This window comes from Drosophila arizonae, chromosome 5, assembly GCF_054131065.1.
Source record: "Drosophila arizonae isolate 15081-1271.41 chromosome 5, UAZ_ARI_1.0, whole genome shotgun sequence".
NCBI classification, from domain to species: domain Eukaryota; kingdom Metazoa; phylum Arthropoda; class Insecta; order Diptera; family Drosophilidae; genus Drosophila; species Drosophila arizonae.
The window spans coordinates 6,499,857-6,515,715 of record NC_142925.1 but is presented as its reverse complement, the minus strand read 5'-3'; the positions used below and the strand labels follow the sequence as shown (position 1 = coordinate 6,515,715).

General features: G+C 37.4%; 6 protein-coding genes across 6 annotated transcripts; 3 read left to right on the top strand and 3 right to left on the bottom strand.

Moving 5' to 3' along the window:
* The first annotated feature begins 26 nt into the window (after window positions 1-26).
* On the top strand, window positions 27-1,162 carry EndoG (endonuclease G, mitochondrial). Its single transcript, XM_018013115.2, has one exon. It carries the CDS (start codon window positions 134-136, stop codon window positions 1,064-1,066), a length of 933 nt encoding a protein of 310 aa, XP_017868604.1. The 5' UTR covers window positions 27-133; the 3' UTR covers window positions 1,067-1,162.
* On the bottom strand, window positions 1,062-3,455 carry CCT5 (chaperonin containing TCP1 subunit 5). Its single transcript, XM_018013114.2, has 3 exons — window positions 3,314-3,455; window positions 1,906-2,887; window positions 1,062-1,844 (listed from the first exon to the last, which is right to left on the bottom strand). The coding sequence occupies exons 1-3, from the start codon at window positions 3,419-3,421 to the stop codon at window positions 1,309-1,311; spliced, it is 1,626 nt and encodes a 541-aa protein (XP_017868603.1). The 5' UTR covers window positions 3,422-3,455; the 3' UTR covers window positions 1,062-1,308.
* Window positions 3,456-3,872: 417 nt separating this feature from the next.
* On the top strand, window positions 3,873-11,572 carry Oda (Ornithine decarboxylase antizyme). The gene is given in 5 exon segments (XM_018012121.2): window positions 3,873-4,042; window positions 4,594-7,687; window positions 9,854-10,019; window positions 10,021-10,072; window positions 10,131-11,572. Coding segments are annotated over 4 exon segments (819 nt in total). The 5' UTR covers window positions 3,873-4,042; window positions 4,594-7,610; the 3' UTR covers window positions 10,655-11,572.
* Window positions 8,574-9,426, bottom strand: SmD3 (small ribonucleoprotein particle protein SmD3). The gene is made up of 2 exons (XM_018012122.2): window positions 8,948-9,426; window positions 8,574-8,873 (listed from the first exon to the last, which is right to left on the bottom strand). Exons 1-2 carry the CDS (start codon window positions 9,264-9,266, stop codon window positions 8,737-8,739), a joined length of 456 nt encoding a protein of 151 aa, XP_017867611.1. The 5' UTR covers window positions 9,267-9,426; the 3' UTR covers window positions 8,574-8,736.
* Window positions 11,573-11,885: 313 nt separating the features above from the next.
* On the top strand, window positions 11,886-13,440 carry LOC108614869 (uncharacterized). Its single transcript, XM_089471693.1, has 2 exons — window positions 11,886-12,113; window positions 12,921-13,440. Exons 1-2 carry the CDS (start codon window positions 12,102-12,104, stop codon window positions 13,320-13,322), a joined length of 414 nt encoding a protein of 137 aa, XP_089327819.1. The 5' UTR covers window positions 11,886-12,101; the 3' UTR covers window positions 13,323-13,440.
* A 1,339-nt stretch (window positions 13,441-14,779) lies between these two features.
* On the bottom strand, window positions 14,780-15,684 carry LOC149268417 (uncharacterized). The gene is made up of 3 exons (XM_089471694.1): window positions 15,488-15,684; window positions 15,362-15,424; window positions 14,780-15,148 (listed from the first exon to the last, which is right to left on the bottom strand). Exons 1-3 carry the CDS (start codon window positions 15,494-15,496, stop codon window positions 14,939-14,941), a joined length of 282 nt encoding a protein of 93 aa, XP_089327820.1. The 5' UTR covers window positions 15,497-15,684; the 3' UTR covers window positions 14,780-14,938.
* Between the last annotated feature and the right edge of the window lie 175 nt (window positions 15,685-15,859).

Sequence of the window (15,859 nt, the reverse complement as noted above, 5' to 3'; positions counted from 1 at the left end):
TTGCTTTTGGCTATCGTATTTTACGTTTCTCGAGCTACGGTCATACTGCCTTTTGAAACAGCTGGCAATGTGAGAATTGTGCAATAGGCGCACGGCCTTTTTTGTAAATATTGTAAATTAAAGTACATATAAAATGACAAGCATAAAGGTGAAAAATATACTAGCCATAGGCGCCACAGCCTTAGGGGCCTTTTATCTGGGTACTTACACAGAGCGTCGCCAGCACAGCGCTGATGAATATTGTCAACGGACATTCGCACGATTACCTGGATTTCCAGTATTTTCCACTGTTTCCGCTGCTGAACTGATACCTGCCAGCGAAGTAAATCTAACTGCCCGGCCATCACGTATAGCAGAGATTATGAAATACGGATTTCCCGGTTTGGACAATGTACGCTCCCACTCCGACTACGTCCTCTCCTACGACAGACGCAATCGTGTGCCCCACTGGGTGTTCGAGCACCTGACAGCCGCATCGGTGGCCAAAAATGATGCAGTCGATCGGGCGAAATGTGACTTCCGACCAGACGAAAGCATACATCCGTACTTCCGCGCCCAGAACACCGATTACCGTCGTTCCGGCTACGATCGTGGTCACATGGCCGCCGCCGGCAATCATCGACTGCATCAGAAGCACTGCGAAGATACCTTCCTCCTCTCCAACATGGCGCCGCAGGTGGGCCAAGGCTTCAATCGCGACTCCTGGAACTCCCTGGAGATGTACGTACGCAAGCTGACCCAAAATCATCCCAATGTCTATGTGTGTACGGGACCACTCTACCTGCCCCACAAGGAGGACGATGGCAAGTCATATGTCAAATACGAGGTAATTGGCGCCAACACTGTAGCCGTGCCCACCCACTTCTACAAGGTGATTGTGGCCGAGGCGACCGACAAGAAGCTGCACATGGAGGCATATGTGATGCCCAACCAGGTGATCAGCAACGACACGCCACTGAAGGTGTTCCAGGTGCCGCCCGAGACGGTGGAGCGCGCTGCTGGCTTGCTCTTCTTCGATAAGCTGAATCGCCAGCAACTGGCGACAATAAATGGCAAAAAGGTTTAGTTAAATATTTTTTTTTAGTGAATTGTATTTTTAGTTGTTGAATTTTTGTTTCTTTTCCAAAGAATTGTGTTCGATTAATAAACAGTAAACAATTAATACAGAGTTATACAAATATTTATATATATATAAATCATATATGTATTATGAAGCAGAGCATAGCGAAGTGGTGTGTGCGCGAGTGTGTGTGTGTGTGTGTGTGTGAACTAAATGGGTGTTTGTAGGTGTAGACGATTTGTTCCACATTACATGCCGCTGCTGTTGGAGCGCACGTCATCGATCTTGAGTATCATCTTGACCAGCTGTGTGGAGAGCAGAATCTGTTGCTTCTTCGAGTGCAACGATTCGACCACATTGTGATTCTTCATATCCGAATCGCCAGTCAGCATGCAGTCGACACCCAAGCTGGGCCTGTTCTCGGCCACCTGGCTGGCCTTCAGCTCCGAGAGTGTCTCGACCGGGTGCAGTCCACTATTCTCGGCCAGAGCCAAGGGTATGCTTTCCAGGGCAACGGAAAAGGCACGGAATGCATATTGTTCCAATGTGGACAACTGATCAGCTTCCTTGGCCACGGCCAGGGAGCAGCTAATCTCAGCAGCGCCACCACCATAAACAATACGCGAATCCTTGACGAGCGAACGAACCACACAAATGGCATCATGTATGGAGCGCTTGGCCTCAGCAATGATCATGGCGTTGCCTCCGCGCAAGAAAATTGTGACAGCCTTGGAGTTCTTGCACTCCTCAATGACCAGCATCTTGTCCTTGGAGGTACCAAAGGCTGCAAGCAAATGCAAAGAGATTAGAGCTAGCTTTGGAGAGTAATTCAGTTCAAGACTTACCCATTTCACGCACCAGTCCAGCGGAGCCGAGTTTCTCGGGTGTCAGCTCCTCAAAGCGTGGCACAATACGTCCGCCTGTTGCAATAGCAATCAGCTCAATCTCTGGACCACCTACCCAGCGTACGGCGGGTAATTCCTGCTGCAACAGCAAGTGATTGGCCTCATCATCGAAGCCCCACTGGCAAATGGCCAAAGTGGCGCCGGCATCCTTGACCTGCTTGACCATCTGCTTAAATTTCTCCTGCTCGTAGTCGCGCAGTGCTCGGTAATCCTCCGCAGAGGTAACATCCAACTTATGCTTTGTCTTTGGCTTCGGGGGCTCGAAGGGGCAGGTGAGTATGGCCAGCTTGACATTTTTCAGCTCCTTGGGCATTTGCGAATGGCTCAAGGTCTTGTCGACAATGACGCCCTTGACCAGCATAGAGTCCTCCATGCGTCCGCCCACCTTAGTCTCAATTTTGATAAGCTCAAAGTTCACATCCTTCTTCTCAATATCGGCCACATTGAGGACAGCATCGACAGCCATTTCAGCCATCTGACGATGACATTTATTCACAATCTTGCTGCCCAGCGTGGTCATTGCGATCTGAATGAGTGGCTCCTTGTTATTGGGATCCACAGGGAAAGGTTCAGCAATTGCATCCAGCTGCTTAATGGCACACTGAGCGGCCAGCTCAAAGCCATCGGCAATACGAATTGGATGAATGCCGCGATCGATCAAGCCCTCGGCCTGCTCCAGCAGAGCGCCTGCCAGAACAACCACACCAGTGGTGCCATCGCCAATTTCATCGTCCTGCGACTGCGACAGTTGCACCATCAATTTGGCAATCTCATGATCCACCTCCATTAGCTTCATAATGGTGGCACCATCATTGGTCACAGTGACATCGCCATCGGAGCTGACCATAATCTTGTCCAGACCTTTGGGACCCAGTGATGTCTTCAGCGTCGAGGCAATCTGCCTTGCTGCCATAATGTGCGTCTGCAAGAAAAGAAGAACATGTTAGAATTTACATGGTAATTAATGCGCGTGACTCAGCCGGCTGATAGGCAACATCTGTGCATCGTTCCTAACCTCAAAGTGCATAAGTGACGTCACAAATCATACGGTAAATACTAGCATTTTTCTTATTTAACAGTGCTATAAAGTACAAACTAAGTGCAATACCTAATTTTGCAACAAACAAATGTAATATTACTATTTATTCATTAAGTTTTGGTTTTATATGCGGCAAATGCCGGTTGCAAAGAACATCTGGAATATTCGGCATAGGATGCGTCATTCTATGCACAGTTTAGCAACTTGTTTGCCTTCAAAATACGAATGTCCTTTCGAAATACATATTGTCAACAAAAATTACTCCAAATCCTTTGCGTTATCCTACAAATTGCAATAGTTTTAATTTACCTTGATGGCATCTGTGCCTGTGATGCGCTTTTGCTGCTCCTGGTCGCGCAAAATGATGAAAGGGCGACCATATTCGTCAAACGCGAACGTTCCTGGGAAGGCGCTCATAATTTTTTAATTAAAAGGAACGCGGATTTAAGCTTATTTTACAGATTAAATTTGCTTTTCCCCGAATCGAAACGCACAAAATTGACGGGCAATGCTGCACTAAGGTTCACAGTCGTTATCGACTATGAGAATAGCTTGCTATCGATAGGAAAGAGAAATATGTTCGTACTGCGCAAATTATAAATTGTTTTTTAATGCTAACTATCTAAGCAAAAGAAAAATGTTCAAATGCTGTGTTTTTTGCCTGTTATAATAAATGTACAAGTAAACTATTTTGACTTAAAACCCAAAATTCTCAAACAAAATCTTAATCTTTTAAGCTTCAGTGACATTCGATAATATATTCATTGTAGGGGAAACGTCACTTCATCGATTGTAGCTTTCGTGACTAACTATCGTCCCTGATAATCATCGCTTCAGTGGTAGGTTTCATATATTGGTTAGGAAATTTTTCATTTCATATATAATTCAGCAGTCGAACTAATAAGATCGCAAGTGCAGATTTTACGAACGCTACTCTCTAACCCAGAGCAAATCTATTAATTCACAAATTTTTGTTTCTTTGTGCGTTAAGTTGCAACCATTAAGTTTAAAAATGCCATCAAACATGAATAATAAACTGTAAGTTATGGTGTGAAGCCATTTAATGAAATATAGTGATAAAAATAATCGATTTTGTAGTGAATAATAAAAAAGAAAATGAAAATAAAAATAAAGAAAATGGAAAATAGTGCACGGATACCGTAAGCAATCGGATCCAATCCAATTGGTGGCATAAGTTATGTAGTTTGTTGGTTGCCAATAAATGCATATAAAGTTTCCTATGTAGTGCTGTAGTTTAGTGTATATAGCTAAAAGAATAAAATAAATTAAATTCGGTATGGTGATGGTGGTGGTATAACAGTAATATTTTAGCACATACGAGCTGTATGCAAACACACATACACGCAGGCAAAAGTACCCAGAGGTGTACTAATATGCGCATGTATCTGTGTGTGGGTGCGTGCGAGAGTCCACATAACCAAACAAAGACATGAGATAAGTGAAGAAAACGGCTGGTAAAGTAAATAATTGATTTCAAAAAATATAATCTATGATGTTGGTATTTTTGAAATGTGATTTTTTACTTTATTTTTTGCGTATTTTATTATGTTTTCTTTCTCTTTTCGTAGCAGCCATCTTGTACGCCTCACATACATACATATGTATGTGGCTCTCACCCAAAGGCACAACTGAAATGGAGACGAATAATATATAGTGAGAGCGAGAAGAAACACTGATAAATATTTATTAGCTGTTCATGCGCGAATCAATTAAAGCTTGATTGCTAAAAATTGCGTGCAAAATAACAACTGAGGGGACATCGATTTGTTTTGTTGACATGTTCGACCAGACAAATCTGGCAACGCTCGTTGCATTCAGCACAAACGCAATTTTATTTAACAATGCTACCTTTATTATACTTACAGCATATGTATGTATGCACATGAGAAATTTTTTTTTGTATATGTGTTTTTATGTAGAGTCGCTTAAATGTCATTCGCTTTTAGTTCTTGATTCTCGTTAACTTTTGAACAAGTACCGTAATTTATTCAACGAATTGCTTACACTTGTCAGGCAATGCAACTGTGCTTCGTTGAGGCGGCGTCTGGATCTTTCTAGGCGTCTGCTTGCAAACAAACGGAGCTTTGTGCTAGCAATTGCAGTTATAATGCGGTAAATATTTTTGTGTGTGCGTATATGTTCCTTATCATATTGTCCATATCCGACGAGTGGCCTCATCATCAGCTTTATTTGCACTTAGTCTTTGCTTATCTCGTTGCCAAAACAAACATAATAATAATTAAAAAACAAAAAAAACTCGACCCTTATGACTTTGTGTAGTTGCAAGAAGCTAAGCAATTCTAATAAGAGCAGAAAGACCGGTTTGTTTTTTTAGCTGCGTCATTTATATTTACTGCTGCGTTTGTCATCCGGTTAGAAGCATCAACCACAAAGTGCAACTTTGTCTAAAATCCAAAAAAGTATTTGGTCCACTATGCGCATACATTACATCACAAACAAAACAACGCACAAACATGCACACACACGCACATACAAATTAGAGTGAAGGGGCATTCATGTACATATTTACAAACAATGGAAATTTCCACTCACCATGCAACTCAGCTGTGTGGCAAGTGAGCTTCGTACATAAATTTATAAATGTGTGTGAGTGAGAGAGAGTGTGTTTTCGTTGGCTTGCTTGTATGTGTATATATGTGAGACGAGCGTTGCCAGCACAGCTCAATATTGGGTCAATTGACTAATGAAGCAAAGAGAGAAGCTTTCGATAGAATAATAGAACAGAAAAAAGAGAAAAATAAAACCACCTCAGCAACTGCTGACTCATAAGGTCACAAAATTAATGGAGGCTGCACTTTTTGCCACTACACATTAACATTTACACATTTACGTTTATAATATCTTATCAGCATGATAAACATCATAAAACTGTCAACTTTCTTATCGCTGGCTGCTTTTCTTATTGCTATAATAATAATGAAAATAAAAAATAAAATAAAAATTGTATGCTCATGCATTAAATCTCCCAAGTTGTGTGTGTTTGCATCGCTTATTGCGCCACATATTTGCTTAAAGTCACAATTTTCTATCTAACGTCTATTCATATTTACGGACAGCTTAATGCAGCAGTTTGCATCCATTTGACGTGTTTACTCAAGCAACTCATTTACGTACATATTTCGTTTATACGGCAATAGATTTCATTATCTGTCCTCAACTGTTATCTAGATTACAGGCTGAAAGAACTTTGTTTTTGGTTTTACCGGTACTAAAACAAAAGCAAAATGTACTCAACAAATAAACTAACCTATTTTCAGTTTGTCACGTGATACCACCCATTTTCTAAATGATTATGTGATCATGATGCTTAACTTGAAATATGAAAAAAAAAAAAAATGTATATCAATACGTGGTGTAAAATGTGAGCTGATCCACATACTTGCATAAATATACATTTATAATAACAATACTTCCATAGAAATAGTCGGGCATGTTTCTTGAAACATGAATTTACGTATAAATGTGCAAAAGCTTTTGTTTGCACACTTGCTTACGTGCATACATATATACAAAAATATATAAATATACATATGTACATATATGTAAATATATGAATGTATTATTGGTGACGGCCTTTGTAGACAGCGCGTCACGCAGCCAGGCATCGATTAGCTGTATGTTTATCGTTATCGCTTTTTGTTTGTTTTCTTCGGCTATTTACAGCTACTTAAAATTTGCTAATTTGCAATTTATATTTTTTTTCTCTTTAAATTGGCGCACGTGTTGATCACAATTGGTATTCGTATGTTTTGAAAACGACAAAAACCCATCTACATGTGTATGTATTTATATGTATATACTTTTATGTGAGGATCGCATCTTTCGGCCCACTTAATTTGTCTGGTAAACAAAATTCTAATAAAAGAAAAGAAAAAAAGCCGCAAGAACTATTTTCGTTGGTGTGTTTGCATAGACATAGACCGTCGAAACAGCCATAATGTAATTAGTATTTTTTGAATTCAACTGTTTGTTTCTGTTCATTTGCCATATTTTACCACAACAGGGAAATTAGACGTGGACCAATAGATTTTTAACCTTCAGAACGAGATTTCTATAAACAGGTCCAAAGCTAGTTTTGCTTCTGCAATAGCTAAACTGTACCACTGTATATTTATGCCTATATAACCTAAGTAAGCAATGGTACACAAAAACATACACCCACACACACTTAGGCATTAACATGCAGTTGTATGTTTGAGTGTATCTGTGTCGGGAAGCTACTAAATCTTTTCATTTTTTTTTAAATAAATGATGCCCCAGCCAGTGCGATGCCTTCAGTTGGCGGACACACGTTTAACGGTGCGGTACAGCAGCTAACAGCTAAACAAACGCAAATACAAGCACAAATCTTTATCGTTGTAAACAAAACAAACACAAAGAGAGCGAGAGAGAGGCATATACCTTTCAGAAGCATTTTCGATGTAAACTTCTAGACCTTTGCTTAAAAACAATCAGAACTGTGATAACGGAGTCAAACCAAGAAACAAAAAATAGAACGTAACTGTGATAAATATAAATACATTTCTATACACATACATATATACAGTTATAATAGAGCTTAGTGATGGCACTCGTTAACATGCAACAGAAGCTGCAACAACAACACCAGTCAGACTCTCCTATATCAGAGGATCAAATCGGGTAGGTGGTTTTTATATATGTATGTGTATCCTGCTTAATTGAAAGCGATTTAATTGCACATGCATGTCTGCACGTGCCATCGATTGCACATTGTCAGGAGGAAGGGGGAGGTAAACTGGTGGGAGGCACTGTTCAATTGTGCTCGTTAAGTTAACATGCCGGATGGCCCCCTGTCCGGCTCTCCTGCCCTGCTTTCACTACACAGAACTATAGAAAAAAGCTCTCAATTCCCAGCGCTTTGCCAAGTGCGCAGTTTGTTGTTTAATTGGCAGCAATAATACATATACATATGCATAGAAATGTTCCTCTATACATATGCATATATTTTGTGCCAGTGTCAACCCGGCACGCGGATTCAGTATATTCCAATTGTGTCTACTCTGTATGAACAATAACTAAAGAATATATTCAAATTAGGGCATTTTCTTGATGCTCTTATGAGCAGTCTACTGTATTTATTATAGTTAGTGTTGTCTATATGTTGATTAACCATTGAAATCGTAGCGAAAATGCGAATAAGTGAATAAAGAGAGCTGTCCGTCGACAGTCCAGTAAAGATTGTAAAACTGTCATGGAATTGCTCTCTTTGTATGATATTCGACGTTGCCCAAACTAACCCCAAATAACCGATATAACTGTCTGTCTGCCTATGTCCTTTGTCCCTCAGTTCTGCGAATAGCGAAATGAAGAGAGCTATCCGTCGACAGTCAAGTTATATACATATTTTAATACTGTCATGGAATTGCTCTCTTTGTATAATATTCGAAAATCGACGATATATATGTATAAACTATATATATATTATCTATATGTTCTTGTTCATTTGTCCTTTTAATTGGTGTTGGGTTTTTTTTTCCACTTCCCCAGGCCAAATAAAAACAAAGGGTTTCACATTTTGAAATTCAAGTTTTTTATCGTCTTATTTGTTCTCTTTCACTTTGTAATAAGATTTTCAACATGTTATGTATTTTTGTTTATGCGTCCCGCCCGCTAAGATTAAATGCCCTTAAATTATATTAGTAGAATGTGCACCCGTTCGCTTCCTTCGTTTACAAGCCGCCGCGTCCACGTCCGCCTGTTGGGCCGCCTTGCCATGCGCCGCGTCCGCCACCACCGGGTGCACCAGGTGGGCCGCCACCACCTCGTCCTCCTCCAGGCGGACCCGTTCCTCTGCCTCTACCTCGCGCTGTTAAACGACAGAAAAACGAGCACATTAGCACATGATGCAGCAAATAAGTATATTGCAAATGCCTGACTCACCCTGTGCTCGCAATATTGCTGCTTTGCCGCGGCCCGCTGTGCCACCAAGACCTTTGCCGGTCTGCTTTTTAAACATCGGTGCATTCTTCAACATGTCGGGCAGTATGAGAAAACGTATCTTCGAGCCGCGTATATACACATTCTCTAGATTGGCCGTGCGTCCATCTCGATATGTAACCGTAATTTGTGTCATTTGGCAATTCATGTTGTCCTCTGCCTCGATTAGCTTGCCGCGGTAGACTTCACCGGTGATAGTCTCGCAAGTGATTATATGGCCCTCAGCCTCGTGCAGAACTTTAATTGGTACACCGATCGACATTTTTCAAGCGTATTTATTCAATTATTTGTTTATAATTCAATAATTTTACGCGTATTTTTCAGATGCTGCAAATTTTCGGTGTTTTTTCTTTGCGCAAACGTTTACGAGTGAATGTGTGCGAGTGTATGTGCTACAGCTGCCGAAGCCGCCATGCTGTGGTGAAAAAGTCTGCGTGCGCGCAGGGTTGTATAACTGCGGCATGATGTCGCGATATTTATAGTTATCGGACTGGCATGTCGTGTTATCGCCGCTCTTAGATTTTTATCGCAGATAACGCCCGTTCTTATCTATGAAAACAGTCTGAACAAGTCTGCGTCATAAAAAATGTGTTTAATTTGATGTGACTTTATCGATAAAGTTCATGTTTCTAAACGGTCGTATGTTAGTTTTACTTGGGCTATTGCGCCGTAAAGCTGTTTTGTGCCTTGCCACTACTTTTCCATATAAAAATGAATTGGTAAATTTGATCTAGGATTAAACTACAAAATCGATTGATCATTCAATAGAAAGCATTAAATTTGTATTAACTTGTGAACGCTTGCGTGTTCTTTTTGGTTTCTTTGCTTCTATTTTTATATCTTTCACAGCGACCCAATGTTTAGTAGTACCTTTGTTAGAAGAGATTTTAATGATAGCGGAGTTGCTGGATGTTCTGATGGCAAACTCCGTACGATTTCGACCTCGTCTTGCGCCACGAACATGTCGACTGAGTCCTACCGCATCTCTCTCGGCGTAGGGCCTCTGTGGTGGTCCTGATGTCCCTGTCCACCACAGAACAGATCACGATAGGGCATCGCTCTTAACGGGTAAGTATAATCGAATTCTTTTCATAATGAATTTAATTAATTAAAATGTATTCGACAGGCTACAGCCGTAAGTCTTCGGTCGACTCGGCTGGCGGCAGCTTGTTTGAGGCCAGCTCTCGGGCATCCTCACCGTCTTCGTCCTCGGTTTGTTCCGATGCGGAGTCGCAGGACATACATTCGATATGTTCAGAGGATGATTCCCAGGAGGTCTTGCGTCAGATCTTGCAGCATGATCAACCCGTGCAAATCTCCATCAAATTGCACGTTACCGAGGATATATCAACCAACTGGATGTCGATCTTGAATCCGACGAATAACATTCTATATGTCGCCTTTCCCACTGAGTTGCCACCAGGTGGCTCCAAGCAGACATTCATATCGCTGCTAGAGTTCGCCGAGGATAAGTTGGAGGTCGACGGCATTGTGTTGGTTATGCGCAAGGATCAGCCGGAATGTGCACGTCTAATCGAGGCATTCCTGTTTATGGGCTTCGAACCGCTGTCGAGAAAATCACCGAAGGCACCACCAGCAGCTGTCAACGATAATGAACACTACTATTTCCTTTACACAATCGAGGAGTAGGAGAATGGACATCAAAACGTTGGCAAAGCAATTTAAAAAATCAAAACGATTTACAACACAAACTAAATATAATCTAGCCTCACAAAATAACCAAAAACAGACAACAAATTTAATCACAATTTAACTACAGTTTCAATGCTCTAAGGGAGTGTTTTTGTCCTATGAACCGTTTAGTAGTGCTTCACCCTCACCTCTTGACCCCGCAAGTGTTCAAATGAAAACTTTTTGAAATCGTTTTGAAATATTTTTTAAAATTTCTTTGTCAATGTTAAATATTTTCCCGTATATTTTATTATGTAGCGACATTGCGTTGGCCACGTTAAGAGCAAGCTTCAACTTGTCGTAAATTATTCTACAACATATATAATCACAAAAAAAAAAAAAAATATATTGAAAACGTAAAAAAAAACACTAAAACTACGAAAAAACTTAAAAAAAAAAAGAAATTAAATTTGTATTAATCTTAAGTTTATTTCCGAAATATTATTTTTGTTTTCTTTTTCTTGAATTAATCACATTTTGTTGTTCAAAATCAATTCTGTTTCACACTTTTTTTTATATTTACACATATTCTTTTTTTGGTAAATTTCCCACATATATGTATTCCTTATAAGCAAGCATATTTTATATATTATATTCAACATTTTGATTATTATTATTTATATAAATTATATTTATATAATTTACAAAAAAAAAAAAAAAAATACATGAAACATATAACCTATACAGAAATATACAAATATATCTACATATATATTCAAACTTTAAATAAAACCTTTTAAACAATAGATTAAATACATAAAAACAAGAGCAAGAATATTAGTATTTATGTTTTTTAATTTAATTTAATTTCACATTTTCTTCATTCATTTATCAATTATATGCAATAAAAATTCATAATAAAATAAATATCATATACGTATATGTGTTTAATGAAGGACAGATAAGTATGCCGATATATTGACGTGGATTATATTTATATATATATAAATGCCTCTATATATAGAGTGAGATAACCGAAGCAGCTGGCTTATATTATAGGTTTTACCTGGTCCTCTTGATTATTTCCACGTTATCAATATTATCTTACTTTGTCTATAAATCATGCGTCACATCCAGCCGAAATGGACTACCTAGAAGTCGAGTTTATAGCTTGAACTCATCTATAACTGACGATCTACTTGCTTTCAAATTCATAAACTGTAGCATATGCTACATTTCGCTCTTTATAGCCGATAAAATGGCACAAACGAACTCATTTCGAGAAATATAAGTATGTATGTATGTGTATCATATAGGGGCTGGAGAGTTGCTTCGCTGGTCATATAAGAGATAACGTTATAAACGGCAGCGGAAGAATTTCCGAAAGCAGTCGACACTCGAACGTCTGCCTGTGCGCACATCAAACGTGAATTGTGTTGAGAGCTGGAATAATATTGGAGATATCATGCTGAAGTCGGTAAGTTACATAGAAAAACAGTCAGTGAGAGAGAGCGATGGAAAGGGGCCGATATTGTTATCTTATCCGCTGCGATACCAGCTACCCCAATCCCGAACCGGATGAAATAGTCTATGAACGGAATTCTTTCGATTATTTTTTTTTTTGTGAAGTTACAATAAATGAGGTCGATATATATTATATATAAAATATTTAATATATATACATATATATATATATAATTATTTTATATTTGTCTTTTGGTTATAATTTTTTTATTATATAGCTTCTGCTCAAGCTATACTTAAATTGTGTTTACCTCTTATTAAGTTATCTCCGATGGGCAAAGTTCAGCTTTTTGTTGATATATTTTTAATCAATAACAGCCAAAAATACAAATACGTAGAAAAGTGTCTGTGCAGGTATTTCAAAAACATCCTCTTCGTACTACTATTATTTTCTTCTAACTTCAAATATATTACTAAAAAATTCTTACAACAAATATTATTTTTACATTTTAAAAATAGATACATATATGCACAAATAAAAAATTATAAGTTTTTAGTTTATTTATTTATCCTTTAAGTGTTTTAACCAAATAGGAAATTTTATTTTATTCCTATGTTTAGTTTTAATGAAAATATTATTTATATATAATTTTAAAGTGTTTACATTTTTTTTCTAAAATATTAGCTGCATAAATATTTTATTTTTAGTATAGATTTGAATTAAATCATTTAATTCTAATACATTTTATAAATATTATTATTTTTAAATTTATATATGTATTTCTCATATTAATTTTTTGCATACAATTTGAATCTGTAGCTGTTTATCATTGCCACAATGTTGTTGGCCCTTGGACTGGCCATTCAGCCAGTCGAGGAGCACGAAAAGCCTCAGAAGCATCTGGGTGCGGTACCACAGCACGCTGCTCATCTGCCGGAGCACCACCAGAAGCATCATGCGGTGGCTCCAACAGCTGATCATCACAAGTCCGCACGGCATCACAAGCATCATCAACACATTGAGCCCAAAGACAAGGAGAATGTAAATCATGGTCGTGTGCCAATCGCTCCACATCATTCCAAGGCGAGCCGTCATGGCAGACGCCACAGGCTGCCCAAGAACGAGAAAGCATCCAAGAACAATCATTCACAGCATTCGCATCATAAGACCGCGCATCACAAGAAGCCAACGCACAAGGGACATGCGCGCAAGCATCATTAGAAGCTTCATATGTATAAATGCGAGGGCTGTATGAAAAAGTTGCCGAACGACGGAGAGTGAGTTGAAGCGGAGAAAAGGCTAAAGTAAACATTAATAAAAAGGTTTATTTCAAAATTTATCTGCAACTCCACAACTTTTCATGCCCCCCTCGCATTACATATATATAAACCTATATATAAACATGGCTTTAAACAAATTTTAACCTAACATTTTGTTTAGTTTAATGCACAAAAATGTTTCGTTGCCACAATAAAAAAAAAAAACTAAACAATTAAAAAAAAAAAAAAAAACCCAAAATATTTTCTACTTTTTTTTATTTTATTCAAATTTACAAAGCTGTAATTGTTTTCTTTTTGAACCTTTTGAACTGCACTCATTATGCTGAAAACTTGTGTGTGTCGTAAATCTGCTCAAGAGGGCTTCAGAGTTCAACTTTAGATATGTATGTATATAGATTTACATACATAATGCTTGGCTAACACTTTCTGTTATGTAGAAGGCGTCGCGACGCTTCGTCTACAATTTTTTTTTATTATCATCTTCTTCGGAAGCGCTTTAAAGACTCTCTTGCAAACCAGTTTTCCAACTACGTTAATCAGTGCAAAAAAAAAAAAAAAAAAAAAAAAAAAAAAAAAGAAAGAAAACACAATAAAAACTTTTTTATCAAGTAATAAATGTTAACTTATTTTTTGCTGTTGTTGGCGTTAATTGTTGTATGGGGTCAAAAGCATTTATGACGTCATCTTGTGTCAAAAGCAAAAGAAACTCTAACTGAACTTGTTTTCTATACTCGCTCATCGTAAGTCGAAGAGTATTTTGGCTTTACTACGAATCATTCAGCATCAGATTTGGAATATATATTATATATAGCTAAAGGGATTTGATTAGATTAAGAGTAAAGTCTCTTGCATAATCAGATTAAGACAGATATGCCCCTCTTAAGATTAAAATCTCTTGTGGAAGTGACAAGTCGGAAGGTAAATAAACTCAACATGAACACGTATCAAACAGTCGGTTAGAGCCGACTGCAATGCTCGTAGCTGTTTTATTTTGTTGGCTGACACAGTGGTCGAGTGAAAGGCGCAGCAAGTATTTTGTTAATGTATATTATGTTATAAAGAAAGACACTTGATGTTATGTAGGTAGCAAAAATGTCTAAAATTTAAGTGAAACTTAAAAAATTATAATGTTAGAAGGTATATGTAATTAAATATACATACATATGTTCATACATTTCAATGTAAAAATTATTAGAAAATCTTCTATTTTATAAAGTTATTTTGGTAACTTTTAATCCGTATTAATTTTAATAAAATAAAAAACAAATTAAAAAATAAATAAATAAAAAAATACCCATAGAGATTAAATTCTTATCCAAATAGCTTAGTACCGTGAATAAATAATTTTAATTTCTTTTTATTTATATTTTCATTTTATATTTTTAATAGAAAATCATGTTTAATTTTCCAGTTAAATAAATATTTATTAGTTTGTTAGCATTTGAATATTAAGTGCTATAAATCTATGTATATTATATAATATTATAAAAATACAAGTGTCTGACAAAAATATATACAATCTAAATGGCTAACGGTCCGTTATATTCTGTCTTGATCTCAGCCCCAAACTGGATAGATGGGTCGGCGATAGTAGCTTCCATAGCCTCTGTAACCGCCATAGCCATAGCCGCTATATCCGCCGTATTTGTAGCCGCCATAGCCGCCGTAATATGGACGATAGTAAGAGGGTGCATAATAGCCGACGCCAATGCTATCCGCCGTAGAAAGGTCATCGACCTCGGCCGAGGTATCAGCAATTGCTACACTCTATAAAAAATAAAAATAAATAAATAAATTATATAAAATTAAAAATATAATAAATATAAATAAACAAATTAATTAAAATTAAATACAAAAATAATCTAAATTACTTAAAACTAAAAACAGTTAGATAATAAAAATAAAATTGATTTTAAAATGAAGTAATCAATAAAATATTTAAGAGTAATAAAAGACATTAATTTGAAAAGATTTAATTACCTCTGAGGGAGCCGCTTGTGCACACATGACTAGAACAGTCAAAAATAGAAATCCAATCAAAAACTAGAAATAGAGCATAGTTAAGTAAATGAATATGGTAGTTATATTTCTATATAGAACTCTTACCTTTGCCATTGTTAATATTTACTCGTAGTATTTGTGAAATCTAGCAATAGAATTTTGTTGTTTTTCTTAGCAAATTAACGCCTTTCGCTCAAATGTGGGTTCTGTTTGGTAGCGCTGTTGTTATTGAACTGTGCTGTCCGACAACCTGGAGCAGATCTTTTATATAGTGCGCAAAAAAATAAATAGCCGGAGATTGATTTTTCATATGATGCTCATTGATTGGTCAAACATAAGTCTGGAGAAGTCGTCAATTGCGTGTGAATTGTTTGTTTTATAATGCTTGTATTCATATGCACCAGGGTCACATATTACACAAAAATTGTTTTGTTTCTGAGTTCATACAATAATTAAAACTAATCACTAAATTAAGAG

Coding starts and splice junctions, on each gene's coding strand:
- EndoG (XM_018013115.2), top strand. CDS start 134: ATGACAAGCATAAAGGTGAAAAATATACTAGCCATAGGCGCCACAGCC.
- CCT5 (XM_018013114.2), bottom strand. CDS start 3,421: ATGAGCGCCTTCCCAGGAACGTTCGCGTTTGACGAATATGGTCGCCCT. Junction 2,888..3,313: donor CAGGCACAGATGCCATCAAG/GTAAATTAAAAC, acceptor CTTTTCTTGCAG/ACGCACATTATGGCAGCAAG. Junction 1,845..1,905: donor TGGACTGGTGCGTGAAATGG/GTAAGTCTTGAA, acceptor ATTTGCTTGCAG/CCTTTGGTACCTCCAAGGAC.
- SmD3 (XM_018012122.2), bottom strand. CDS start 9,266: ATGTCGATCGGTGTACCAATTAAAGTTCTGCACGAGGCTGAGGGCCAT. Junction 8,874..8,947: donor AGCAATATTGCGAGCACAGG/GTGAGTCAGGCA, acceptor GTCGTTTAACAG/CGCGAGGTAGAGGCAGAGGA.
- LOC149268417 (XM_089471694.1), bottom strand. Junction 15,149..15,361: donor CACAAGCGGCTCCCTCAGAG/GTAATTAAATCT, acceptor TATTTTTTATAG/AGTGTAGCAATTGCTGATAC.